The sequence below is a fragment of the Thermobia domestica genome, chromosome 2, assembly GCF_964235325.1.
Source record: "Thermobia domestica chromosome 2, izTheDome1.hap1.1, whole genome shotgun sequence".
NCBI classification, from domain to species: domain Eukaryota; kingdom Metazoa; phylum Arthropoda; class Insecta; order Zygentoma; family Lepismatidae; genus Thermobia; species Thermobia domestica.
The window spans coordinates 134,987,820-135,012,051 of record NC_137455.1 but is presented as its reverse complement, the minus strand read 5'-3'; the positions used below and the strand labels follow the sequence as shown (position 1 = coordinate 135,012,051).

General features: G+C 34.6%; 1 protein-coding gene across 1 annotated transcript in view; it reads right to left on the bottom strand.

The window, feature by feature from the left end:
• LOC145675670 (NBAS subunit of NRZ tethering complex-like) overlaps positions 1 to 24,232 on the bottom strand; it is a 163,537-nt gene that overhangs the window by 32,555 nt on the left and 106,750 nt on the right. The window contains exons 28-34 of the mRNA XM_081746258.1: positions 23,307 to 23,415; positions 19,140 to 19,279; positions 17,879 to 18,147; positions 15,959 to 16,188; positions 11,916 to 12,115; positions 10,716 to 10,913; positions 3,701 to 3,861 (exon numbers count right to left, since the gene is read on the bottom strand). Coding sequence (XP_081602384.1) covers positions 3,701 to 3,861; positions 10,716 to 10,913; positions 11,916 to 12,115; positions 15,959 to 16,188; positions 17,879 to 18,147; positions 19,140 to 19,279; positions 23,307 to 23,415 — 1,307 coding nt within the window. The remainder of the gene's footprint in view (positions 1 to 3,700; positions 3,862 to 10,715; positions 10,914 to 11,915; positions 12,116 to 15,958; positions 16,189 to 17,878; positions 18,148 to 19,139; positions 19,280 to 23,306; positions 23,416 to 24,232) is intronic.

Below are 24,232 nucleotides of genomic sequence, written 5' to 3'. Positions count from 1 at the left end.
TTAAATGGTCCAGGAAAATTAATCCTAGTGATTCTGCCAATACTTTTGAAGAATATAGAATCCTCAGAAATAAATGTACACAAAAAGTTCGAACTGCTAAAATTAGATTTGCGTCTGATTTATGCACTCAAAGTAATAACCCCAAATATCTTTGGAATAAGTTGCGCATGTTCGGTATAGGAAACCGTCAGACTGACGTACAATCTATGCACATTCCGCTTAACGAACTAAACGATCGCTTTGCTCAGGTCCCTACTATAGACGATGTTACAAAAGAATCTACTATGAAAAACATACGCGAAAACCCAAGCATCCACGAAAAATTTAAATTCAGAACGGTTTCTGTCCTAGAAATAGAGGTAGCTCTGAAAAAAATTACATCCAATTCAATAGGGGCGGATGACATCCCACTACAATTCCTTAAGAAGATTAGGAGATATATTCTGTTCCCTTTCATGGACATATGTAATTCCTCTCTACTTTCGGGTTGTTTTCCTAGCCAGTGGAAATTTTCTCTCATTCATCCCCTCAAAAAAATAGCACAACCACTAACGGCGAACGATTATAGACCAATAAACGTGACGCCGTGTATCTCGAAAGTTTTGGAGCATATTGTATTAAATCAAATGTCTGATTTTATAACTTCCCATGATCTCTTATGTCCATATCAGTCTGGCTTTAAAAAAGGACACTCCACACATACGGCTCTTATAAAAATTACAGATGACATTAGAGAAAGCATAGATAAGAAACAACTCACAATACTTTTACTTTTAGATTTCACTAAAGCATTCCAGTCGGTCGATCACGAAATTCTTCTAACAAAACTAAAGTCACTCTTTCATTTCACAGATACGTCGGTTAAATGGTTTCGTTCGTACATTCAGAATAGATATCAGCGTGTTTCTGTTCTGGACAATCAAAGTTCATGGACAACTGTGCACTGTGGAGTTAGTCAAGGAACGGTCTTAGCACCGATTCTGTTCTCTATGTACATAAATGACTTGTCTCAACAAATTCGCCACCTTAAATATCACTTATATGCAGATGATGTTCAAGTATATACTTCGACAGATCTTGGAGACATAAACGACACTATCTCACTCATAAATTTAGACCTTGAACGCATAAGTGCCTGGGCCCAATCTAATAATTTACATCTAAATCCCAATAAATCTAAATGTATCATAATAGGTTCGAGAAATATCCTCTCCAGACTACAGAGCACCGAACTTCCTAAAATTACATTAAATGGCACACATATAGCTTTTGAGGATAAAGTGAAAAATCTGGGCCTCATATTTGATCAGAATCTTCTATGGGCGGATCATATAAATCATGTATGCAAAAAGGCGTTTGGTGCATTGCACTCTCTATACCGTTTGAAAAATACGTTGCCTTATCCAATGAAGGCATCTATAGTACAAAGCCTTGTACTATCACATGTTGATTATTGCATTGGAGCTTATGGCAACGTAAATAAAAAAGCGCTAAGAAAGTTACAGAGGGTTCAGAATGCATGCGTCCGGTATGTTTTTAATCTTAAACGTTCAGATCACTTGACGCCATTTTTTAATGAATTGGGCTGGCTAGGTATCCAAGCTCGCTACATATATCAATCAATGACAATTTTATTTAAAGTTTTGACATTTGGTGTGCCTATATATCTTCACAATAAACTACAGTATGTTAGAGATAGCCACAATCGTGATACTCGCTCTAGCAGATCAACACTGCTGTCGATACCTCGTCATAATACGAATCAAATGGCTAATTCATTCACAATCTCTAGTATTAGAGAATGGAACAGACTTCCACCAGATGTAAGGAATTCACCCTCAATTGCGACATTCAAAAGAAATTAAGCAATATCTGATAGCCTTAGCCAATGTACACCAATCTCGGGAATGATTTTTTTTTTTTTTTTTTTTTTTTTCATAAAGCTGAGCAGTAGCAACCAATTGTAAACAGAAACTTGAGGTATGTATCTATAATACTAGGTTAGTGGGGAGGTATGGGGGAGGGGGGAATGTAAGGTAGTATACTTTTAAGAATATATATATCGTTCTGTGTATGCTGTATGTATAGTTTTCTTGTTTTTACGATAAATAGTATGAGGGTATGGGGGGAGGGGGTATGTAAGGGAGCAGATTCGTGTGTAGGGGTATATGTGTGTGTGTAGGTATATATGCATTAATGTAGTAATTGTATTTTTCATGGATTTGACATCAATTGTAGTATGTATATATTGTATACATTTGAGTGTAAGAAAAGGCAAACATAGCCTTAACTCTGCCGTTAAATAAATAAAAAAAAAATTAAAAAAAAAACCCTCCTTTATGTATTTACTCTATATGAGTATCCGTCCGTCCATTAAAAAAAAAAAATCCAGAACTATTTGATGGATCATCACCAAATTTAGTCAGAATGTACGGGGTCAAAAGTTAAGAAACGAGTTCATTGATAGACGCGATATTCAAACCGGAAGTGATACAAATTAACTATTTCCGGTTTTTACGTTGATCACTATAGAGCAAAAACAGTAACAAATAGCGAGCAGCTGTTTTCTGCAATTGATTAGTCTCAAGAATACATTTCATCTCCATCCTGAACTCTAATAAAACTAGAAGTGGTAGAAATCCAGTATAACTTCTCGTTTCAATATTAAACTACATAGAGCAAAAACAATAAGAGATAGCGAGAAACGGTTTCTTGAAACCCATTTAGGGTTCTAAGAATAGGTATCACCATCTCTCTTAGCCCTCTATTCAAACCGAAAGTGCAGAAAAGAACCACTCCCGGTTCTTTAACTTTGATCATCGTAACAATAAAAGCCGTAATAGATAGAGAGAAGCAATTTTCTGTAATCAATTAAGTTCTTCCAAGAATACATTCAGTCTTCATTCTAGTATCTCTACTAAAACCGGAAGTAGCAGACAATCAACCACTTCTGGATTTAACGGTGATCGTTATACAGTAAAAACTGTTTAACAGATAGCGAGAAGTGATTTTCTGCAATTGATTAAGCGTCCCACGAATACATTTCAACTAAGTCCGCAAGTGATAGAAATCCACTGCAACTTCCGGTTTGAATATTGAGACATTATTAGGCCATACAAACCAAACTCTTTCACATAGTGTACATGACAATCTTACTTGTTTGATAACACATTTACTTGCAGTGAAGTATTTTTGGAATTTTGTTATGTAAATACTCTAAGCGTGAAAGATTTGTTTAAGTAAGTCCGGAATGAAAGATATGCACAATTAACAATATAGGGGATATTTATATTATAATATTTCATCAACAGAAGTTACAAACATATAAAGACATACTGCATTAATGGGTAAAATATGAAGATGAATATGATGGCCCTAGAAAATTTATCACTTGTAACAAATTTATTTTCAATTCATATAAACCAAATAAACCTCGAACCACAGACAGAAACAACAGGATTGTCTTCTGATTAACTGCAATTATTCATGAATTTCTAGCTTTTATATCTTTCTTAAACATCTTTAAGTTACTTAATAAAATTGGATGGACACCAAAATCTGTAAACTGTAAATAAGCAACAGCCCACAAGCAACGTAAGTGAAATGTCAAATTTAGTTCATACGGTAAGTCAAATTACAAATTGAAATATAATAACTAAAAATATATCCATGCACTTTAAATTAGAAGACAATCAATTACCTGATGAGGTGGCCTTTACTTTCTTCAGTAATTTAAGATGCTCCTTTGTAGGTAAGTTGTCTTGCAAAAAATTTTCAGCAACCTTTTGTAAAACATTATAATAAATGATAAGGTGTTGATGGTCTGTCCCAGATAAGTTTGGATATACATCATGCACCAGCCTTTGCAGAAAGAAAGAAAAATACATTAGGTCACAACATATTGAATAATTTTCTAAGCAAATATAAAGATTACACTGAGATGGTTTTCAGTTCTATCAAATTAGAACTCAGCAACAAAGACGTATCAGAAAATAGTAAAAACATAATCACAACAGTAAAAGTACACTATAAGCACTTTCGCTGAAACTTTTTATTAGATGGGGAAGGGGGGGGGGGGAAGTAGAGGGAAAAGAACAGAAAAATCTGAGAAAGATCCGGGTGACCGCCATGTTGGAATGTAGATCACATGGTCACGTTAAAATATTACCCAGACTGTAAGTACATAGGAGCTTTGTGCAGGAATAATACGTAAAGATTTTTTTCTTTTGGATGATATGAAGAAAATATTTTAAAATTGCTTGTAATTTAATGGGGATGTCATGAGTGAAGCTACCTGTCCCTATTACGATAGGGTCAATGGCCACTACAATCTGAATATTAAAAATTCACAACAAAACTTCTAAACTGTAAATCAAATACGAAATGCACAAATTAAGAGAATACACCAAAAATAATAAAAATAAAGACATGGGTCGCGGAAAGGCTAAAGAATTAATATAATACGAGGAGCATACTGAAAGACGTGAGCAGCTTTTTTTCAAAACTGTAATCTTTATTTATAAGTGAAACCAAATATATCATCTCAATCTACAGACCTTTCTTTTACTTTTCCACATTGCCGCCGTTTTTTGCACACATTTTTCCCATCGTTCTTTAAATTTGAAAAAACTCTTGCGATAGAATTCCGTTCCAGCTGCCCGCAGACACTGACACACTGCGTTGCGAATATCCTCCAGTGTCTCGTAGTGATGGCCTCGCATCTGTTGCTTCACAAAACCGAAAAGATGGTAGTCGGAGGATGCTGTAGGGAGGATGTGGAAGTGTTTCCCCACTCAAATCTCTTGATCTGCTCAGTAGTGGCATGTGCAATACGCGAACGTGCATTATCCTGTTGAAGGATGATCTTGTTTCCAGGACGTTTATCACGCAATGCAAGAAGAAGCTTTAAAATGTTTGGATGTAGCGGGCAGACTTTATGGTTTGTCCAGGCTCAAGAAAGTCAACCAGAATCAACCCTGTGCGTTCCCGAAGACGCTCCCCATAACTTTCCCTACCAATTGCACTGTCTTCGCTTTCTTCTTCGGTGGCGAATTCAAGTGGTGCCATTCCATACTCTGTCGTTTTGTTTCAAGTTCATAATGATGGAACCAGCTTTCATCTCCAGTCACAATACTCGTCAAAAAGTCATCACCTTCATGTCGAAATTTCTGAAGAAGGGTTTGGGCAATGGTTAGTCTCTGACATTTGTGGTCCACGGTTAATAAATATGGGACCCAACGGGAACAAATCTTCCGATAACCTAAGCTGTGAATCATTTCTTGCACTGCACTATGTCCAAGAACAAGTTTTGCAGCGATTTCATTCACAGTGATACCACGTATCTCCGCTAATCAGCTCATCAACCCTTACCTTCCATGGAGACAATTCGAGGACGCCCGCTGCGAGGCTCATCTTTGATGCTCGTTCCAGCCTTAAAATGTTTCATCCATCTCCTAACACTGCTGGCACCCATACACCCATCTCCATAGACACGCTGCAGACCGCGGTGAATTTCAGAAGCAGGTTGGTCCTCTTTAACAAGGAATTCAATCACAGCATGCTGTCGAAACGAAACAATGCTGCCAACCATTTTGGAAATCCTGTCTGTGGTCACATGCTAGCAACAAACAGCGTCAACATTTGGAAAGAAAGAAAGAGAAAGGTCTGCAGATTGAGACGATATACTTGGTTTCACTTACAACTAAAAATTACGGTTGTGAAAACATGTTGCTCACGACTTTCAGTATGCTACTTGTATAATAAATATAAGAAGGAAATAACTTAAAAATTGTAATAACAGGAAAACTCTAAAAAGAAAATACCTCAGAGCTTGTTAACCATTCCAATCACACGAATAAAGGCAAGAACACGGTCACTAAGGTTATTAGACAGTTCAAAGCGCGCTCTGAGTATTCTGGACGTTTTATAAGAATGTACCGAATATTTAGTGGAACGATACAGTCTTCGCCATACGAACAGTTAAAGCCACGCTCTAAAAAGGAATGTGTTTGATACGCATGCGTGTCAATGTTTTAAAAATCAAAATCAATGAAAAAATTAACGAAACTTCACACCCTCACCGAACAAATGCCGGAAACCTGTAACAGTATGGATTGGCGTGAATTTTTAAACCAACCCTCGTATTATTCCAACATCAATTCTTGGAAATGAAATGCGACTAATCAACAGTTGAAGAAGAACAATGCTTAAGAAAGTGTCACCCAAAAGGTACCTCACTTTTCCAGACACTCTTACTTCCTCCCGTCAGTCCATATTAAGAAGAAAAATTTTGCTACCCTCGAGAGAAACGCCCACGCACAAGTCCTCATGATGATGACAGAGTTTTACGTGACAATGTGAAGTCTATCAATAATCGTCGATTGTACAACTTATTCGAACAATCAATGTTTTTAATGTGATTTTTATTAACTTATGAACCATTCATTATATATTATTAACATTGTAATAATGCAAAAACTTAATGTTTTCTACGAACTATATTTTAGTTTAGTCAGTGTATTCTTGCGCTGTGACCTGGCAACGGTGTGATGTGCGAAGAGAAGAGGAGAGCGTCACTTCCCACCAAGTACATTGAACGTATTCAAGATGTGCTCGAAATAAGTTGATTTCAAAGTTTAAGACGAATGTGAATAGTATTTGAGTTTTGTGTATATCAAATGCAAAGTGCAACGCAGGAAGAGGACCGGAGAGAGGACATTCATTCTCTCTCTGAATATGTGAAACAACAAGTGTATATATCCTCAAAGCAAAAGGGAGAGAGTATTCATTGTAATGTAGGGGAGAGCGTCAACACCTACAAAGCAAGACAAACGCAAAAACACCAGTTCTCAACAATCATATTAACAAACAGATAAAATGAAGCATTCAGTATAAATCTAGTGACTTTAACTTCCCTTATAAGTTTCACGGAATATTTACAATGGTACAACTACAAAATTTAGCGATTTGTAACCTTGTTGTGTAAGGAATGCATATTCGTCTCATATTTATGGTCGACTTTTGAATGAACATACGCAGAGAGGAGTGTCACTGTGAGCCGTACCATGAAAACATCAAATAAACTTATCTTCATATAGTGATGAAGTGAAGTGCCGGCAGTAAACTGCGTTCGGTCGATAATTTCGCGTATTAATTTGCTTACGTTTCGGTGCACATATCGCAGTGATTGGGCCATCTTCTCATTTAAGTGAAGTATTGTGTTTTGTGTTGTCATACGCTTGTAAATGTTTTATTCCCAGTGAAATTAAAGGTTAAAGATGAATATTATGCAAAATATTTCTCTTTCAATATGCAGTGAAAGCAGTTTCCCATAATGTCAAAGTGTGTGATTTATATTGTCTTTCTCAGTTAGTGGAGAATATTACTTTCTTATAGTGTACATGGCTTAGATTAGAACCAAACAGGTAAGGTATCTATAAGCAGTGAAGGACAAACATTACTTTCGTCTCTCACTATCCATCTGGCGTAAATCATGCATTGCTGTCCCACTTTGTATTCTCTTACAGGCAGCGAGCAGCATATTTTGGAGCTGACGCAACAGCGATGGTGGGTATACGGCTCATGCCTCTGATGTTTAACGCCCGAATCTCAGGACCGTAGGAGTGAGAATATTTGTTTACTTACCAGTTTCTTATTGGATCTATCAGTCTTTGACAAATGAATGATGTTAAGGAAGACTCCAAAAAAGATCCAAGGTTCGAATCCCAATATTATTATATCTGGCTTTCGTTACGTAAACAAACTCCATTATAAACCTATATGTACAATCTCTCCAAAATCTGATCATAATCTGATTCCAACACCCTATCAGGAAGGTACCATACACTTTCTACCATTTAGGTAGTTGCGATTCTTCTAACATAATTTACATCCTTAAATGTATCTAATGTCCAACTTCTAAATTGAAAAAATTCTAACACGCATTAACGATTACCGATAATGTTGCAACGTTCCAAGAGTACCTATCTACCTGTCAAAGAACATACAATCCACCATTCCATTTGATCACACCTTCCCCGTAACTCAAAACTGTTTTTTCTCACCCTCTTCCATGTACACTCATGTTCAAAATTATGGTCGCATGTCTATAAATATGTTGTTGTAGGAATATAATTTGATAACGAAGTCGCCCGGAATTTCTTATAATGTTAGTATGTGTATAATCAGCAAAGACATGCATGTGGCAAATTTCATGTCAAACGAGCAGTAAATAAGAACAATAAAACGAAAATAAAACCTTCTTGTCCATTTAGCAACATTTTGTTTTACTCATTTTAATTTTCGTATTTATAATTCTTTTCCTATGAAATTTACCACAAATATACATTTCCCGATTATACACATAGTATCAATATTAAAATTACCCTGCAAAATCATTATCAAATTGTATTCTTACAAGAAGATAGTTATACGACAATCATTTTGGACATGAGTGTACATCAGAAAGAGATGGAAGAAACATTATCATTCTGTCAGCTTCCCTGATCTTAAACGTCTATAATACACTTTATCTACATTAATTCCGTTTCCCATACGTTATTTCATCCTTGCATATTTATTTTATTATTATTATTTACATCACTTTCCTTTCTGCCTTATCTCCCATTTTCATTTCTCATTATATTTTACACTTATTTTTTTTTTATTTTTTCATAAACCTTTGTTTTTCAACTCATTCCATTTTTCTCTTCATTTATTACTCTTCTCTTCCTTATACCCTACTGACCTATCACATCCCATTAGTTTCATCTTTCTCTATTAAGCTTTATCTATTTACACACTACTAACACTATTAAGTGACCACGTGGTCCTGCATTCCGACATGGCGCTTAACTGGATGATTTTTCTCTTAGCGAAAAGCACGAATCATAACTATTTTAATATTATGATTACATATTTTCACTATGTTAGGACATACAGATTGGACCATTTATCTTGATACGCCTTTATAAATTTTAAAGTAATAGGCGGAAAGCGTTGAAATTTTGTACTATTCAGATATCGGCTTAGCATACTTTGATATACTACAAGGTTAACAGTGTTATCAAACCAATATGAAGTCATATTGTTTCAAAATACAAATGAAATCTTAAAATGTTACATTTATTATTAAGTGTTGTAACCTAGGGGCGCCACAGTATCACAAACATCCAAATTTTGGTAGCCTCTGCAGCAGTAATAACGCAAGTAAAACAGATGGGGCAATGTACATCCAAAGTACTTTCGTGTAAGGTATTATGATCATCATATGACCGATTTTGAATGAATACGAACGAAGTTACACGGGATTGAAAAGTTGACTTTTTTTTTTACAAAAACCTTTATTTAAAAAGAAAAAAAAAATCTTCGTACCTCACCGAATTGCATAGATGATTTTCAACAGATATAAAGATCAGAATGCTGTATATGCGTTCTGGAGATATGATAAAAACAGATAAAGTTTACAACACTGCTTAAAATTATGTAATTCCAATTGGATGTGATACTCATCTCAATACTTTGTCCAAAAATTCATATTTTTAATTCCTTGTAACTTTTTTCTATTTTATCGAAATAAGTCGTCGGTCCTTGGCACTTTACCACCTGGCAAGGAACTGGATGAGGTGTTTATACTCTGAGAAGAATTGTTTTATATATAATAGTTCCTGGACAATAGGTTTTCTTTTGACCTTATAATTACATAATTATTTCTGATTTAATATTTCTTGTTTCCGACCATGAATCGACATTAATATGTTCTTTAACTTTCAAATACTATCGTGACAGTGTAATAAAGTTACACCAAAAACTATTATACAATAGTTCTGTAAATTAGTACCAAAAAAAAAAAAAAAAAAAAAAGTCATAATAACCACAATATTCGACATTAAGATACTTTGGTTGTATATATTGAAGACAAACATCGAAAAACGATCAAACTTTGGAGGGCTTTACACAGTAATAATGCAAGTCAGACGGACAGGGTAATGTACATCAAAAGTACAAAATATATATTACGTACCAGAAAATAGTGAAAACATAATTACAAAAAAAAAAAAAAAGTATATTCTACGTACTTTCGTTAAATGCTTTATCAGATAGAAAGAGGAAGGATTAAATCAAAGAGAAAAGGAAAATTAAAGAACAGAAAAACATCTATAAAGCGGCTAGGTAGGTGCCATGTTGGAATGTAGTCACGCGATTGTGTTACCTGACTGTGAGTAAATAGTTTAGTGGAGGAAGATACAACTAACAGGACGGGTAGTTCCGTAAGAGTAGAGGAGAATGAGAATACAATAAATGAATTGGAAACTTGACATAATACAGGAAAAAAGGACTGAAAAAATGCCATAATGAATGAATTAATAAATAAGAGAATCGTTTCACAGTGTGAAACTACGGTAATTTCTAAATTATGGAAATTCAATACTCACACCTGAAGTAGTACATCTATTAACTACTGGTTGCAAAAAAGAAATAAGATCAAAGATAGAATCTGCTCCTTTGACGTTGAATCCGTATCAAGAAGCCATTACTTCCTGTCTTAATGTTTTTGTGCTGTGGAGATTAATATTGAAATCACAAGTGCTAACTGATATCTATCACTTCCGAAAATTAGAATGAGTGGTATTCCAATTTCCTCTCTTCCTGTTATACAGCAAATTTTAAAGACTAGCAGCACGTCTGATGCTCACTAAAAATAAAATAATACTTACTTCTCACAGACTATATGAGGACAGCTTCTCAGTAGATCTATCAAGGATTCATCAGTCACTCGGGACGTAAGATCAGCCAATGGAATGTCACAATTTAAAAGTAATACTGAAATATGGGCTGCAGCAATTTGTCCTGATGGAACGCCATACCTTTTTCCTAACGCCAAAGAAAGCTGAAATCTCTCAACATCTTCAGTCCTAAAAAGCAAACGAAGCAAACGAATAATCATTAAAAACAGTTTTCCTTTAAAATTTCTCATTATTTTCACCTAAACTTTTCCCAAAAGTCTACCAAACTTTATAAGTTATGTAGGAAACATGCTCTCTTCCTTTATTTTCTTAACAAACAGAAGTAGAATTATCTAGGCAGAACTTTATCGTCTATATAATATATATATATATATATATAGATAGATAGATAGATATAGATATATATATATAAAGACATTTTTCGTTCGAATAAAGAAATCACGAGATTCCGACACTGGCACCCTCGACCAAAATCACTGACACCTTTACCGTTACCACCAAATACAAAAAACTCTTGTAATATATATCAAGATGAGCACTTTTTTAGTTTACTATAAAACTGGTCTGGAATTTTCTTATATCGCATAGCATATACACCTACATTAAATTATTTCGTTTGTTTAAACACTTATACTGTTTAAAGCATGTTCAAGACTAAACAGAACATGAAACCAAATTTTAGTATTATTGCACTTGAGTTGAGTTGATTTTGAGTTTAACGTCCCGTTCAGCTGCGAGGCTATATGAGACGTGGACCTACTGATTAACGTGGAATCCGAACCACATGAGCTCCCGCCGGAAATCGAACCCGGGTCTCCCACGCCAAAGGCGCGTACGCTAACTACTTAGCCACGAAAGAGCTCTTATTGCACCTGAATACGTATTAATATGTAATATTGGAAACTGCCATTAGTCTATAACTAAATATGCTGAATGTGTTGATATAACTGATGGAGTTAGGTTTTCTGAAATAATTATTAAGATTATATAAAAATACATAATTAGATAAGATTGTACATAATTTCTTTCTAAACTTTAGTTACATTATAGATTATTTCACTTCGTCTGATGTAGATTTTAATTCTTCATTCTTAATCATCATTTGCGCACTGAACCACTCTTATAGTGAAGAAACCTAAAAACTATCAGTAAAAGCACAACAATACTCACATTGCTAAACCAAGAATAGTATCTTGTCGATATTCTGCATCACAAGTAAATCTCTGAAGATCGATTCCACATTCCAAATTACGCAAGCACTGTGCTTGAAGGTAATCCGCAAGCAGAACCTTATAGTCTTCTAACAGTTTTTTGCATCTTTCAGCATTATTATTTTGATTAACTTTCATTCTAGATACACAGTCCACAAGCTGTAAAAATAACAAGTACTAACACATTGATAATACAGTCTCTGCCGCAAAAGTCGTGCTAACTACCAAATTAACTAACATAACTGCATGTTTAATTTCCATTTAGTGGGAGTGGAGTGGAGTGGAGTGGGATCTGTTCAGTCATATAGAATGTTATAAATAGAGCTCAGACGTTGAAGACCTGAAAATTGCCTAAAAAGGACCAATAAAAAGACCTAAAAACATCCAAAAAAAGGGCCTAAAAACTGGAAAAAAAGGACGTAAAAATAAGACCCAATTTAATTAGAATTACATATTTAATGAATATAATGCTCAAGTAATACCATCTTCTGGTAGGTTAACGGTCTGTCCTTCCACAAACTGAACTACAAACTAAAATAAGAAAACTTTACCAGCTTCACTCTCCCTTGCTGGAGGACATTGTTATGTCTCTTTATCAGACTTGTGATTGTTTCAGATCTGATCTTATCAGTCCAGTCGTTGAAGAATGTCTTATCTTTTGAATTTTCTTTACTAAAGAAAATATGTTTAAGAGGTGGTGGTGATTCGAGTTAATGGCCAGTAAATTTATTGTCGAAAGATTAAATATCAAAAAAGACGTTAAGACCTATAAAAAGCTTTAAAAAAGACCACTAAAAAAACACCGAAAAAGGCAAAAACGGACAAATAAAATCTACCATTTTCTGGCCTACAATGACCCAAAATGAATATATATATTATGTTAAGCCTCGTATGCATTTTGCGTGAGAAATTGCTTCGGTATCAACAGTTTTGTAATGTGACTTCCGTCTTAACAATAGTGAAGCAATCCGTGATTTACAACACCAAAGACGAATGAAAAGAGAACATAGTTGTCGTACTACTCAAAAGATGTTCATGTGAGCACAGATGGAGTCTTGGAGTCTGATAAGTTACATCATTCTGCTTTAAAAGTGCATTGCACAATAGGTGAAAGCATGGGTAACGGTTCATGGTCATATGGTTCAAACTAAATAGATAATTTCCTGGGGAAAACGGAGGGCACTGAAGCAATAAACCCCACTCTTGGGGGGAGGAGTTTGGACCCATCAAAATGAACCACCACCATCAAATCCAGGACTCTGCATCAAATTTAAGCTATTATTGCCTGATAGACATCATTTTCATAATCTCACTTGCATATTATTAGTCTTGTGAAAGGGATTTCACTGATATCACGTAAAATGCCTTTCCATTTTATCATTTATTCTTGAGACGTGTATGGATATAATTGCTTGGAAATTTTGTTAATGATACAATGCCGATCATATTTCAATTATAAAGCCTGATGTAACTTCTTTCGAGATAATCAATTACTTTAGATTTAAAATACTATTTAGTATGAGTTCAGAATTAGTATTTATTTGCATTAGTATAAGTTCTCGCATAGCTTAATGAATAGCATTTCCTACTCGATACGCCTGCTGACAACATTGTGTCTTGGCTTATGGAATTCAAAGAATGAAAAAGTCCGTCAGCGCTACGCTACGCAGTATGTTCACAAAGGAAGTACACATTTTTCATTCCTGAGCTCGACACTCTGCCAAAGGTGTATGGTTGATTTAAGGACTAATTATAGTCAATGTAGTGGATGGTGTACCAGCACAGTAATAGTTTAGCGAAGTGTACCACAAATTGGTGTGCTATTTATATAACAAATTTGACTTTTATCAAAAACCTTTATTTCGAAGAATAACAAGTTTGACTTTTATCAAAAACCTTTATTTCGAAAAATTGCTTTAAGTACCTTATCCACTTGCATAGATGATTTTTAATAGACGTGAAGGTCACAACCCCGTTCGTAGCATTTTATATCTCAAACCGTTTTGGAGATATGGTAAAAACTGTTAAAGATCACAACACTGCTTAAAATTATGTAATGTCGAGAACTTGTTGTAAGTACAAATATCAAAATGTATTATTGTAAAGTTATAGAAGCCAAGTAAATCAAAGATTGTTTTAAAAAGTTGCCACAAATACTCCATTTTAAGAAATATCTAAAATTTTACATATTTTTTTCATATCTCTTGAACGCTTTGAGATATCAAATTGCTGTAAACGGCACTATGTTCTTCACATTTATGGAAAACTATCTATGTAATTGAACGAGGTACTTATCATTTATTTTCAAATAAAGGCTTTTGAAAAAGTCAAATATTTAATTCCTTGTAACTTTGTTCGTATTCATTTCAAATCCATCATATCAATTTCATAGTATTAGTTACTAAATCAGTTCGGATTGTCCCGTCTATTACAGCTGTAGAGGCCACCAAAATTCGGATGTTTGTGATACTGTAGTGTATTTAGTTTGCATGCAGCCCTGAATAATAAATATAATATTGTAAGTTTTTTCGTTTGACATGTAGATTTGAAATGTGTAATAAGCTGACGCAGTCCTATTTGAAATAATATAACTTTATGTTGGTTTAGCAACACTGTTAATCTGGTGGTATCACAGAGTACGTCATACAATGCTCTTCTGCCAATATCTGAATGGTGCAAAATTTTGGCGTTTTTTGTCAATTAGTTTAAAAGTTATAAGGGTGTATCAAGATAAATGGTCCACCCTGCATAAAGATAAATTATCACTTTATCTTCAGTAACTTAGTCTCACGCACAAAGTGTACCCAACTTTCTTTTCCTTTCAAAATTCACTTCAAGAAAATTGCGAAATTTTAGATAGCTTTCTATCATCATAAAATTAAAAGTTAAATGTGGCTACTATTGTACAGGGACCGGCAGAGAAAATGATTTCCGAATCGAACTAAAACTCAAAGTTTTGATTACAACAATTATTTATGACACAAACGGCATCTTCTTTTGAAAATTAAATTTCCACATTTCTTTTAAAGATGTTTTTCCCGTGTCTGAGAGTCGTATTCACCACCGGCATAGTTTAAAACTTTGTTTCTTCTGTTCTATCTTCCTTTCTTTCCTTTTATTTATTTATTTAGAAATGAAATGAAAACTTTGTTTTACGTCCCACGGTTATGCAGGTTAGGCTAGAGACGGTGATGATAAGAAATGAATGAAGTGGTGGAATGAAGAAAGTGGGAGGAAACGAGAGAACCTTGAGAAAACCCACGAACACGATGTTTGTCCACCACAAAGTCCACACGGAGCAAGCTGGGATCGAACCAGGGACCCCAAGCACCGGAGGTGAACCTTTATTTATTTAGATCAATTCTATGCAGAAGTGATTGTTGAAGTTGATCGTGACATTGTAGTCAGCTCAGATAATTTCAATCACCATGGAAAGTTGGTCAGCAGAACATTGAGATTCATCTTAGAGACGTTAAAAGTCAGTAACTGTTACTCAGCGTGCATTTCACCATGTAATTTAACATTCGTCGGAATCACGGTGTATCAAGCTGCAAAAATTCTTGTTGTGCATTAGGCACTTTCGGGGAAAGGTTGCGCCATAAAGAAGAGACCTTCAGGAAAACCACGTGGCGTTCGACAATGAGGAAGAATGTGCTTACAGTGAGAACTATCATTTGAGAAATGTAAGTTTCAAAAAGTAGGAGCGATATGTTTCATACGTAATTCTTGTACGCAAAATGCTGAGAGTTATAGTTCAATTCAGAAATAAAGTATCATTTGTGAAATAATCAATCTAGTCACAATATCAATTTGAAAACCGTCAGGTTTTTCTGCCTGTATTTTATATTTGGACAATGTGAATTTTAAGGTAACTCAGTCGCTGACCGTTTTAGTTCTTCACAAAAAATGGATCAACATACTGAGATAATACTTTAAATGGTAAATTAGTTAAGTCATATCACTAATTCTAACACTATATTTAAAAACATAATAAATACAAACCTTATTTGGATCGAGAAGAAATATGGAATGTTGATTCTCTTCGTCATAAAAATTAAGTTCAACACATATTCGTAAAGCAAAATAATAAGTAGCTAACTGGAAAGATACTGCTGAAGTAGGGACATTTTTGAAGCATAACTCGCTCTGCGAAGGATCGTTTAATAACAACAGGTGAGCCAACCCTAGCAAACAATCTTCTGGAAGTATATTTTCACTAAGCTGAATAATAACTGAAATGTAATGAAAAAAATCAGACATATGATAGGACTTCTTAGGTAAATGAATTATTTATACACGTAATATCTATATAAAGCTTCACTTACTGATAATACGTAGAAAGAAGTGTGCAGACTTTTTTATAAAAATTTGTTAATTCCAAGAAAGAAAAAGTATACTTTTCTCATACAGTCAACATTTTAAATACTCCCCCCCCCCAAAAAAAAAAAATTAAAAATTAAAGAGTAAAATAAAATAAAAAGAAAACAATCTTGAGATTATGAAAACATAAAATTTGATGTTTAACGTTTTATGATCTCTACATACTGAAAACGTGAAATTTGGCTGCCCATTCTTTCGTCCTTCCTTACTCGGTTTAGATCGTTTTGAAAGAGGAAGATTACATATTACAAACATAGATTTCAATAAAAGGATTTTTTTTTTTAATCGACAATATGCAAAATTATAGCTGCACACTTCACTTTTTTAAATAAAAATTTTCACTTTTTTTTTAAATAAAAATTTGCTTACTTTAACACAGTAGGTTTGACTTAAATTTTCACATATATAAAATACAATCTTATAAAATAATTTAAAATGAACAAACGTATTTCAACATGAAGCAGAAGCTGAATTCACTACTAATTTTACCAATTTATTGAATTTTGAACTAGTTATTAGATTACATTTTATTCAGTTAAATTTGTAAAAAATGAAATGAAATCTTTGAGTTCAACGTCCCACGATTACGCTCTTTATGCTAAGGGAGACGGATGATTAAGGCAAGTGAATGATGATGAAAGAACAGGTGGAATGAGAATGTGGGAGGAAACCGGGAGTATTCCGAGAAAACCCACGGGCACGATGTACGCCACAAACTTACTTGGCCAGGGATTGAACCAGAGACTCCATGCACCAGAGGTAAGCCTGTGCTCCCTCAGTTAAACTTGCAAAGGTGACAATTTCTGTAAGTTAGCTAACCGTTTAATTTGGCTGTTGCACTTAAAAAATATACTTGAGTTAATATACCACTTTAAATTTGCAACTTATATAAGATGGACAATACAGTATAAAATTAAGATGGCCAATACTACAAGATAACAGTGATTTGCACATTGCATAATATATACAATTTTTGTGTGATATCTTCTAACGCTACTTGTCATAAGTATCTCTCATGCCTACATAATTAGCACTCTCGTCTTTGGAGTGGAAGGCTCAGACGGAGCTCATTTAATTCGTATTATACGTTGAGCTATAGATCGTCTCCTATAAATTCAGGGGCGAAAATCAATAATAAACTCTAAATGCTAATCGTTGTACGATCTGGAAGTGACTAAGTTTGCTATTACATGACTATTAAATAGCAAGATACCATAAAGGAACTTGTTTATATTACCTGTATCATCAAAGCTACAGTTCTCGTACACATCTGCCATGTTGGTTCGACGTCAGTACGTGTAGAAGCATCTAATTCCAAACATGTTATCAGTTTGTATTCTGAACTTCCTTATTTACCTTATTTTTACAACTATAAAAAATGGAGGTCCACAAAATATCACATCATATCCTTTAAACTAAACTCACTTTCTGCAGTTACAACGTATTTTCATTCTGCTTTTATAAATGTGCTGCTTAATGGCTCTAGTTTAGTTCCAATACTAAGCACTACAATTTATTAAATACGTAACGATTCGTACGTACCGTTGGGATTGATTTTTCTCTCTATTCCCTCTGTTACACTTTCTTCTACTATGGCAATTCTGAACAGAATCTGTAGGAGTTCCAGCAAGTGATTCTGTTCGTGAGGAGTTGACAATCTATCGTAGTTGGCTCCAAGCGTACTGTGGTGACACTCATCATGCAAAGAGGCGTAAAACGAATGGAAACCTTGCTTTGTAAAATCCAAGTTATGTTTCTTCCATTCTATTCCTCCTTCTGGTGATGTTGTCTCGTTCAAAGGTCTAATCCACCTACAATGCAAACAATAGATACATAACAAGTTTCTTTAAGTTGTTCATGATTATTGATATAGATATAAAATTGTTAATACAACATACGAAAACAACTGAAAACTACAGCATTTAGTCCCGTAGAGAATACAAAGAAACTGACAAAGGAAAAATTGTGAATTATCTGCAGACTATAAATAGGACGTATTTTTAGTGTTTGCAGTAACATCGAAAAACGCTAGTTGCTGCAAATAATTATGTGGATCAGCATATTACTATATTCGAAGTTCAATTTTAACGGAACTTAGCTAGCGAATTTCGCACTAGCAAAAGAACCTCGAAAAATCGAAGACTTGGCGCTGTATGATCGTTATGGCATTTCAGTCATCTATATTTGCATGGATGACAGTGAACTAATTTTTTCTTCTTTATCTTATGAAAATTCTAATGTACCTCGCTGTGATTATTTTCAGGATAAATTATAAGCCATTAGTCGACTTCTTCCATTTTTGTGTAAACTGATTTAAGTGAAATAACATTTTTTATAAGTATCATAACGATTCCTTAATAAATAAATAAATAATAAAAAATTTCTAGGACCCTAACTGTACAAGCTAATATTATCATAAACCTTAAGTATAACACTTCAATAACAAATTACCGAAAAATCCATAGGGAATAATATTTGATTAGTTTTAAGTGGAATATATATATATTATACCTTCCAGTGAAATCTTACACCTGCTCCTTAGGTCTATTTGTACTTTTCTTTTCCATCCTTCTAATACAATTTGGGAGCCATATTGTGATACTTCTTTGTTTCAAGACGTAGCTCTTGATATACTTGAACAATCACGCACCTAATACATAATATTTATAGATCCGAAAAACTGAAAATTTCTGCAGACTTAGCTACAGAAATTATTGGGAGAAATGCTTATCTCTTACCGTAGTCCCTTTGCATCTTACATTTATGTTACGACCACGCATAACATCGTATGAGTTAAACTTACTTGAAAGTATGAGTCCAAAATTGTTTATCCCCAATATGTTTTAATACGTTGTAGGTAGTATGCTTTACTTTCCCTGTTGACTCAGATACAGCTTGTAACACTGAGGACAGTGGTGGAAATTCTTTTCTCGGTGACTCAGGCTGAAACATAATAATAATAACAATAATCTATATATATTTTATAAATAACTAAATCTGACTTAAGTTCAAAATTTTCATTAGAAAGAAATCTTTTAAGACGTCTTCTGCAGAAATGCTTACAAACAACACACTTTTTTTAAACATAAATGTTTCCCAACTTCAGTGCTTAGGTATTTTTCCATTTAATTCAGATACTTGCTCCCTGGCACCATAACCAAATTAACTTTGTCATCGAATTTTAGCTAAAAGTATGAATTATTGACTATGTTCATGCCTGAAAATCTAGATTACGAATTTACTTAGATCTACACAAGAATGAACTCTAGACGATTTCCTAGACTTTAATTTATCTTTGTATGCCTTTCCGAATCTCTTTTATCGTGGATCTCTTCTAACTTCACAAGAGTTATATACTTATAAGTAGAGACCGGATGTTTAGGCACTAAAAACCTGGAAAATAGGCAGGCAAATAGGCACTTAAAATTTAAAAAATAGGCAGTAAAATAGGCACTAAAATGTAACTCGAAATAATGAAGATAAATACTCAATACAATTAAAAAATAGATTCAAATCATAGATAATGTTCAAAGAATATAGAAACATACTTGTTTGTTAAATAATATCTTCTTTTACTGTATATACAAAAAAACGAGGCATGTTATGCATTGCACATACTGGGTGAATCTGAAAGATGAAAGTTATGCATTGCACATACTTTGGGAGGTGATTCGTGACATGAAAAGAAGACAAAAAGTGCTGTTACACGTTGTCGAATTCTGCGTCGTGTTCGAGTGACAGGGGTGCCAAATTGGAATTGAAATCGAATCCTGACAATTGGAACGGGACATAAAGGTGCGCACAAACTTCAGATGATGATTCGTGAAATTCAAGAGGACTTTTATATTCTTTTCATGTCACGAATCACCTCCCGAAGTATGTGAACATCTTTGAAGTTCATCCTTTATATATATTGTAACGTACCACGAGCTTGTGTTTACAAACTCATAATATAAGTAAATATATGTGTATTATGTTACGTAAATTATATATTTTCCCAATGAAGGCTTATTTTGAAGAAAATACATAGAATAGGCAATATTAGGCACTAAAGCAATTATTTAGGCAGTAAAGGTCGAAATAGGCAAAATAGGCAAAATAAAATAGGCTTAAATCGAAACTATAACCCCCCATATAAACTTTAAAACGTTATTTTTGATCATATCTTTAATATTAAAGAATAGGCATTTTGCCTAACATCCGGTCTCTACTTATAAGCATATTACATTAAAAGATTCAGCAAAGAGTAACAGTATGAACAATAACTATTAGCAGAGTAAGAAATAAATTCATTCGTTATTCGTGTTTGAACCCAATCATGATTTAGTACGATGTGGAGCGTATGTCAGCGCCCCTCTCTGCATCACAGTCCAACTGAGATGGTCACATATGACGCTTGATCAAGTGGCTCTTCATATAATGTTAAACGATATTCTTAGAAGAACGAAGTGAAAGCTACGAAAACTGCAAAGGAAATCTGTGCTACGGAAGGGACGGGGGATTGAATATTCGGACTGACCACCGGTAGTTTACGCGATTCAGGTCAAATGACATGTGCAATAAAGACAAACATCAGGTTGAGAAACCAGTTGTCATAAACAGGACCTCCTGGACCACATTGCAACGACTAATCCAAGTACAAGTCAATTGACAACACAGATTGCAACGTCCCACAACAATGTATCATAACCTGTGGTTTGTCTAAAGACGACACACAACCCGGAAAACGACTCACTATGGTTCAACAACTGGTACAGAGTCTTTATGACTACATGTTTTGGCATCGGATTGTCACAAGTAACGAAAAATGGATTTCTGGAATACTTTGCCGGTGCTCACCACTGATTACGATCAAGCTACGGGGCATTGTCAATTATCAAAAGAGAAAAGTTTTAAAACAAAGGTCATATTGTGCATATGGTAGAATATCGATGGTACATGGCTTTGAAATCTTATTTTAGACGGCCGTGCTGTGGATAGAAATATTTACGCTTAACAGTAACAGGAGGTCCATTATGTTATACAGGATGTCTACTAAATGTTTGTTCTTAAAATTCCAAGTTTTCTCAGGTTTACTAATACTATTTTCCAGGTTTGTATATATATATATATTTAAAACAAAGAAAAGTTGTTATAGTTAATAATCCCTAGTAGAAGGCCAGTTGAGCAAAATTTGCAATAACTAACAGAAAACCAGCACTTATTAATTTTAACTGCCGTGTGATTCATATTCCTTGGTAGGAATTACTTTTTTATATTTAGTTTTTACTAGATGAAGAAGTTCTAAAAATTATGAACTTAAATTCTAAACTTTGAGAAAAAAATCTGGTTCCTGGTTAAATTCCATGCTTTTTCCACTTTTTTTCAAGTACAAATATAAACTCCACGCTCATTCGTTTTTCCAGGTCAGTAGGCAACCTATTATATAACATAAATAGACAAAATAGAGAGTTTTTCTTCAGGTTGGTAACACCTCGTACAACCGGTCAGAAGTAGTTCCTAAGAAATCGTTTACAGGTTGCAAGGACTTGAATTGACACAACATACTAGATACAACCCGATCTTGCTAGTTCAGATTATAATTTGTTTCACTCCCTTGTCTACTTCTTTTCTATAAGGATGACTGTTTTATACATTTGATGATGTCAAAAATAGGGTTCGTGTGCTTTTAGTCTTCAAATCCGCCGAATGCTATCGCCGTGGAATTGTGGCTTTCGTGAAGTGCTAGTAGAAGGCTATCCAACGCAATGCAGAATAAGGTAACCCCTCACACTCTGTACCGTGCATCAAAGTTGTGTGTGTGTGTGCGCACACACACACACACACGCACGCACATACACACACACGCGCGCGCACGCACACAAAAACTTATAACTTAATCTGATATATTGTGGAAATATATCTATATCTAAAGCAAGTTCCACTTTAAAACTTCATTAGAAAATCATCGTACTTTAGTTATGTTGTTACTTATATATGATGCACAGGTTCCTAAGGATTTTAGTTACAGGTTCCTGTAGTTCCAAAAGTTGATCGCATTGGGAGTTGTTCATCAAAGCAACAATAATAGGAATTTGGTAACGCTGAAAACCCATGCGCAGAACTCGTGAGATAGCAATGCCGCACCAGACAGTATGAAGGGTTGTAAGAAAACACCTTCAAATGAAGCCATCCAGATTGCAACTTCATGTCATTTTCAACAGTTACGTGATGTTTTCAAGTGCATCACTTTTAATGATGAATGCATATTCACACCAGTGAAACGTTAATCGAGACAACTGTCGAATTTGGAGAAAAGAAAATATATATGAAGTCATTGAACATAAACGAAATTCCCCCAAAACTGAATGTGATTTGAACCATGTCATATCGGAAGCTGTACAGCTCGTTTGTCTTCGCGAGGGACATTGCTATAGGCATGTCCTATCTTGTCATGCTGCAGCTTTGGTTGATGCCACAACTGAATGACGACTCAGATGAATATCTGTTCCAACAGGATAAAACACCGCCTCATTATCAGTATGCAGTTCGTGTGCACCTCAATGAAGAGGTTCTAGTACGTTGAATAGGAATGAACAGACCCTTCGGACAATGCTCTTCTGAAATGGTCACCAAGATCACCAGATTTAACCCCACTGGTTTAAGGACCCTGTTTGCGTGCTCCTTCTTCCACGAACTGCAAATGGAGGTTGAAGAAGTTGCAGCTACGGTCACGCCACACATGTTAACCAGACCCTGGCAAGAGCTAGACTCGATTACCACATCAATATTTGTCGCGTCACACATGGCGCTCACATTGAGTACATGTAATGTCTTCATTCTATTGCAAAACCTTAAGAACCCATGCATCATGTGACACAACGACTCATGATAGGTACGGTAGTTTTTTAATAGAGTGGAACTTATTTTAGATACACCCTGTATATACATCAAATTTCGTTATATAGAAAACTATCAAATGTTTACATACAGAACAGAGTGCGTCAGAAAATTCTTCTTCAGTGCTCATTTGACTAAGAGTATTGACATCTAACTGTCTATTGATCTTCTGATGCAATATCTCTGTTTCAAGAATGCATCTGAAAAATAAATAAATAACACAGTTTTAAGGATCTAACAAAATTATAATTTAGTGACAACGCTAACTATTTGTAATTTCATAGATTTCACGTAATTAGACAACTTTTAGAGTTTCAAATAGACAAAAACACATAAACTAATTCATATTTTCTACTATGTATCTACAGTCTTCAAATAAACACATTGAATGATCACTGAATTATCATCCTCTACCAAATAGTAGACAGATTCTTTTTTCGCCTTCTGCAGAACAGCGATCTCATGAGGTATCGGTATTGATCCGTTGGTATGGCCAATCAAGCTGCTTGTAATACCAAGATGGAGGGGGAAGATATATCCAGAGACTGGATATACTGTTCTATGTAACTCATAGATGCTCAATAAGGTTGAGATCCAGGAAGTAGTGATAATGCTAGGTCTGCACTTGTGTTCCTCCTACGATTCTTGGACGTACATAACTGCTAGATGCGTCTTCGAAGATACCATCGTCATGGAAAGTGAAATATGGTTTTCGAAATGTCATTTCACTAATGGCCAGCAACTGTTAAGTTATGCAATCCTACATGACACAAGGGTCATCCCGATTGCTAACTAACCATCTTAAAGTTCTTGAAAATGATTTAACTAGTCATGTGTGTTGTAGGGCTTACCTAAATTTAAACTGGCAGACAAGAAACAAGTATCATAAACTAAAAATCACATACAAACCGATATTTGTTTAAGTTATAAACGTATTTTGCTCCACTAAGTTTAATATTTTCAAAACGTTATTGCTAACCTATTAAATATTCACTTAAACATATTTGTCGCAGAACA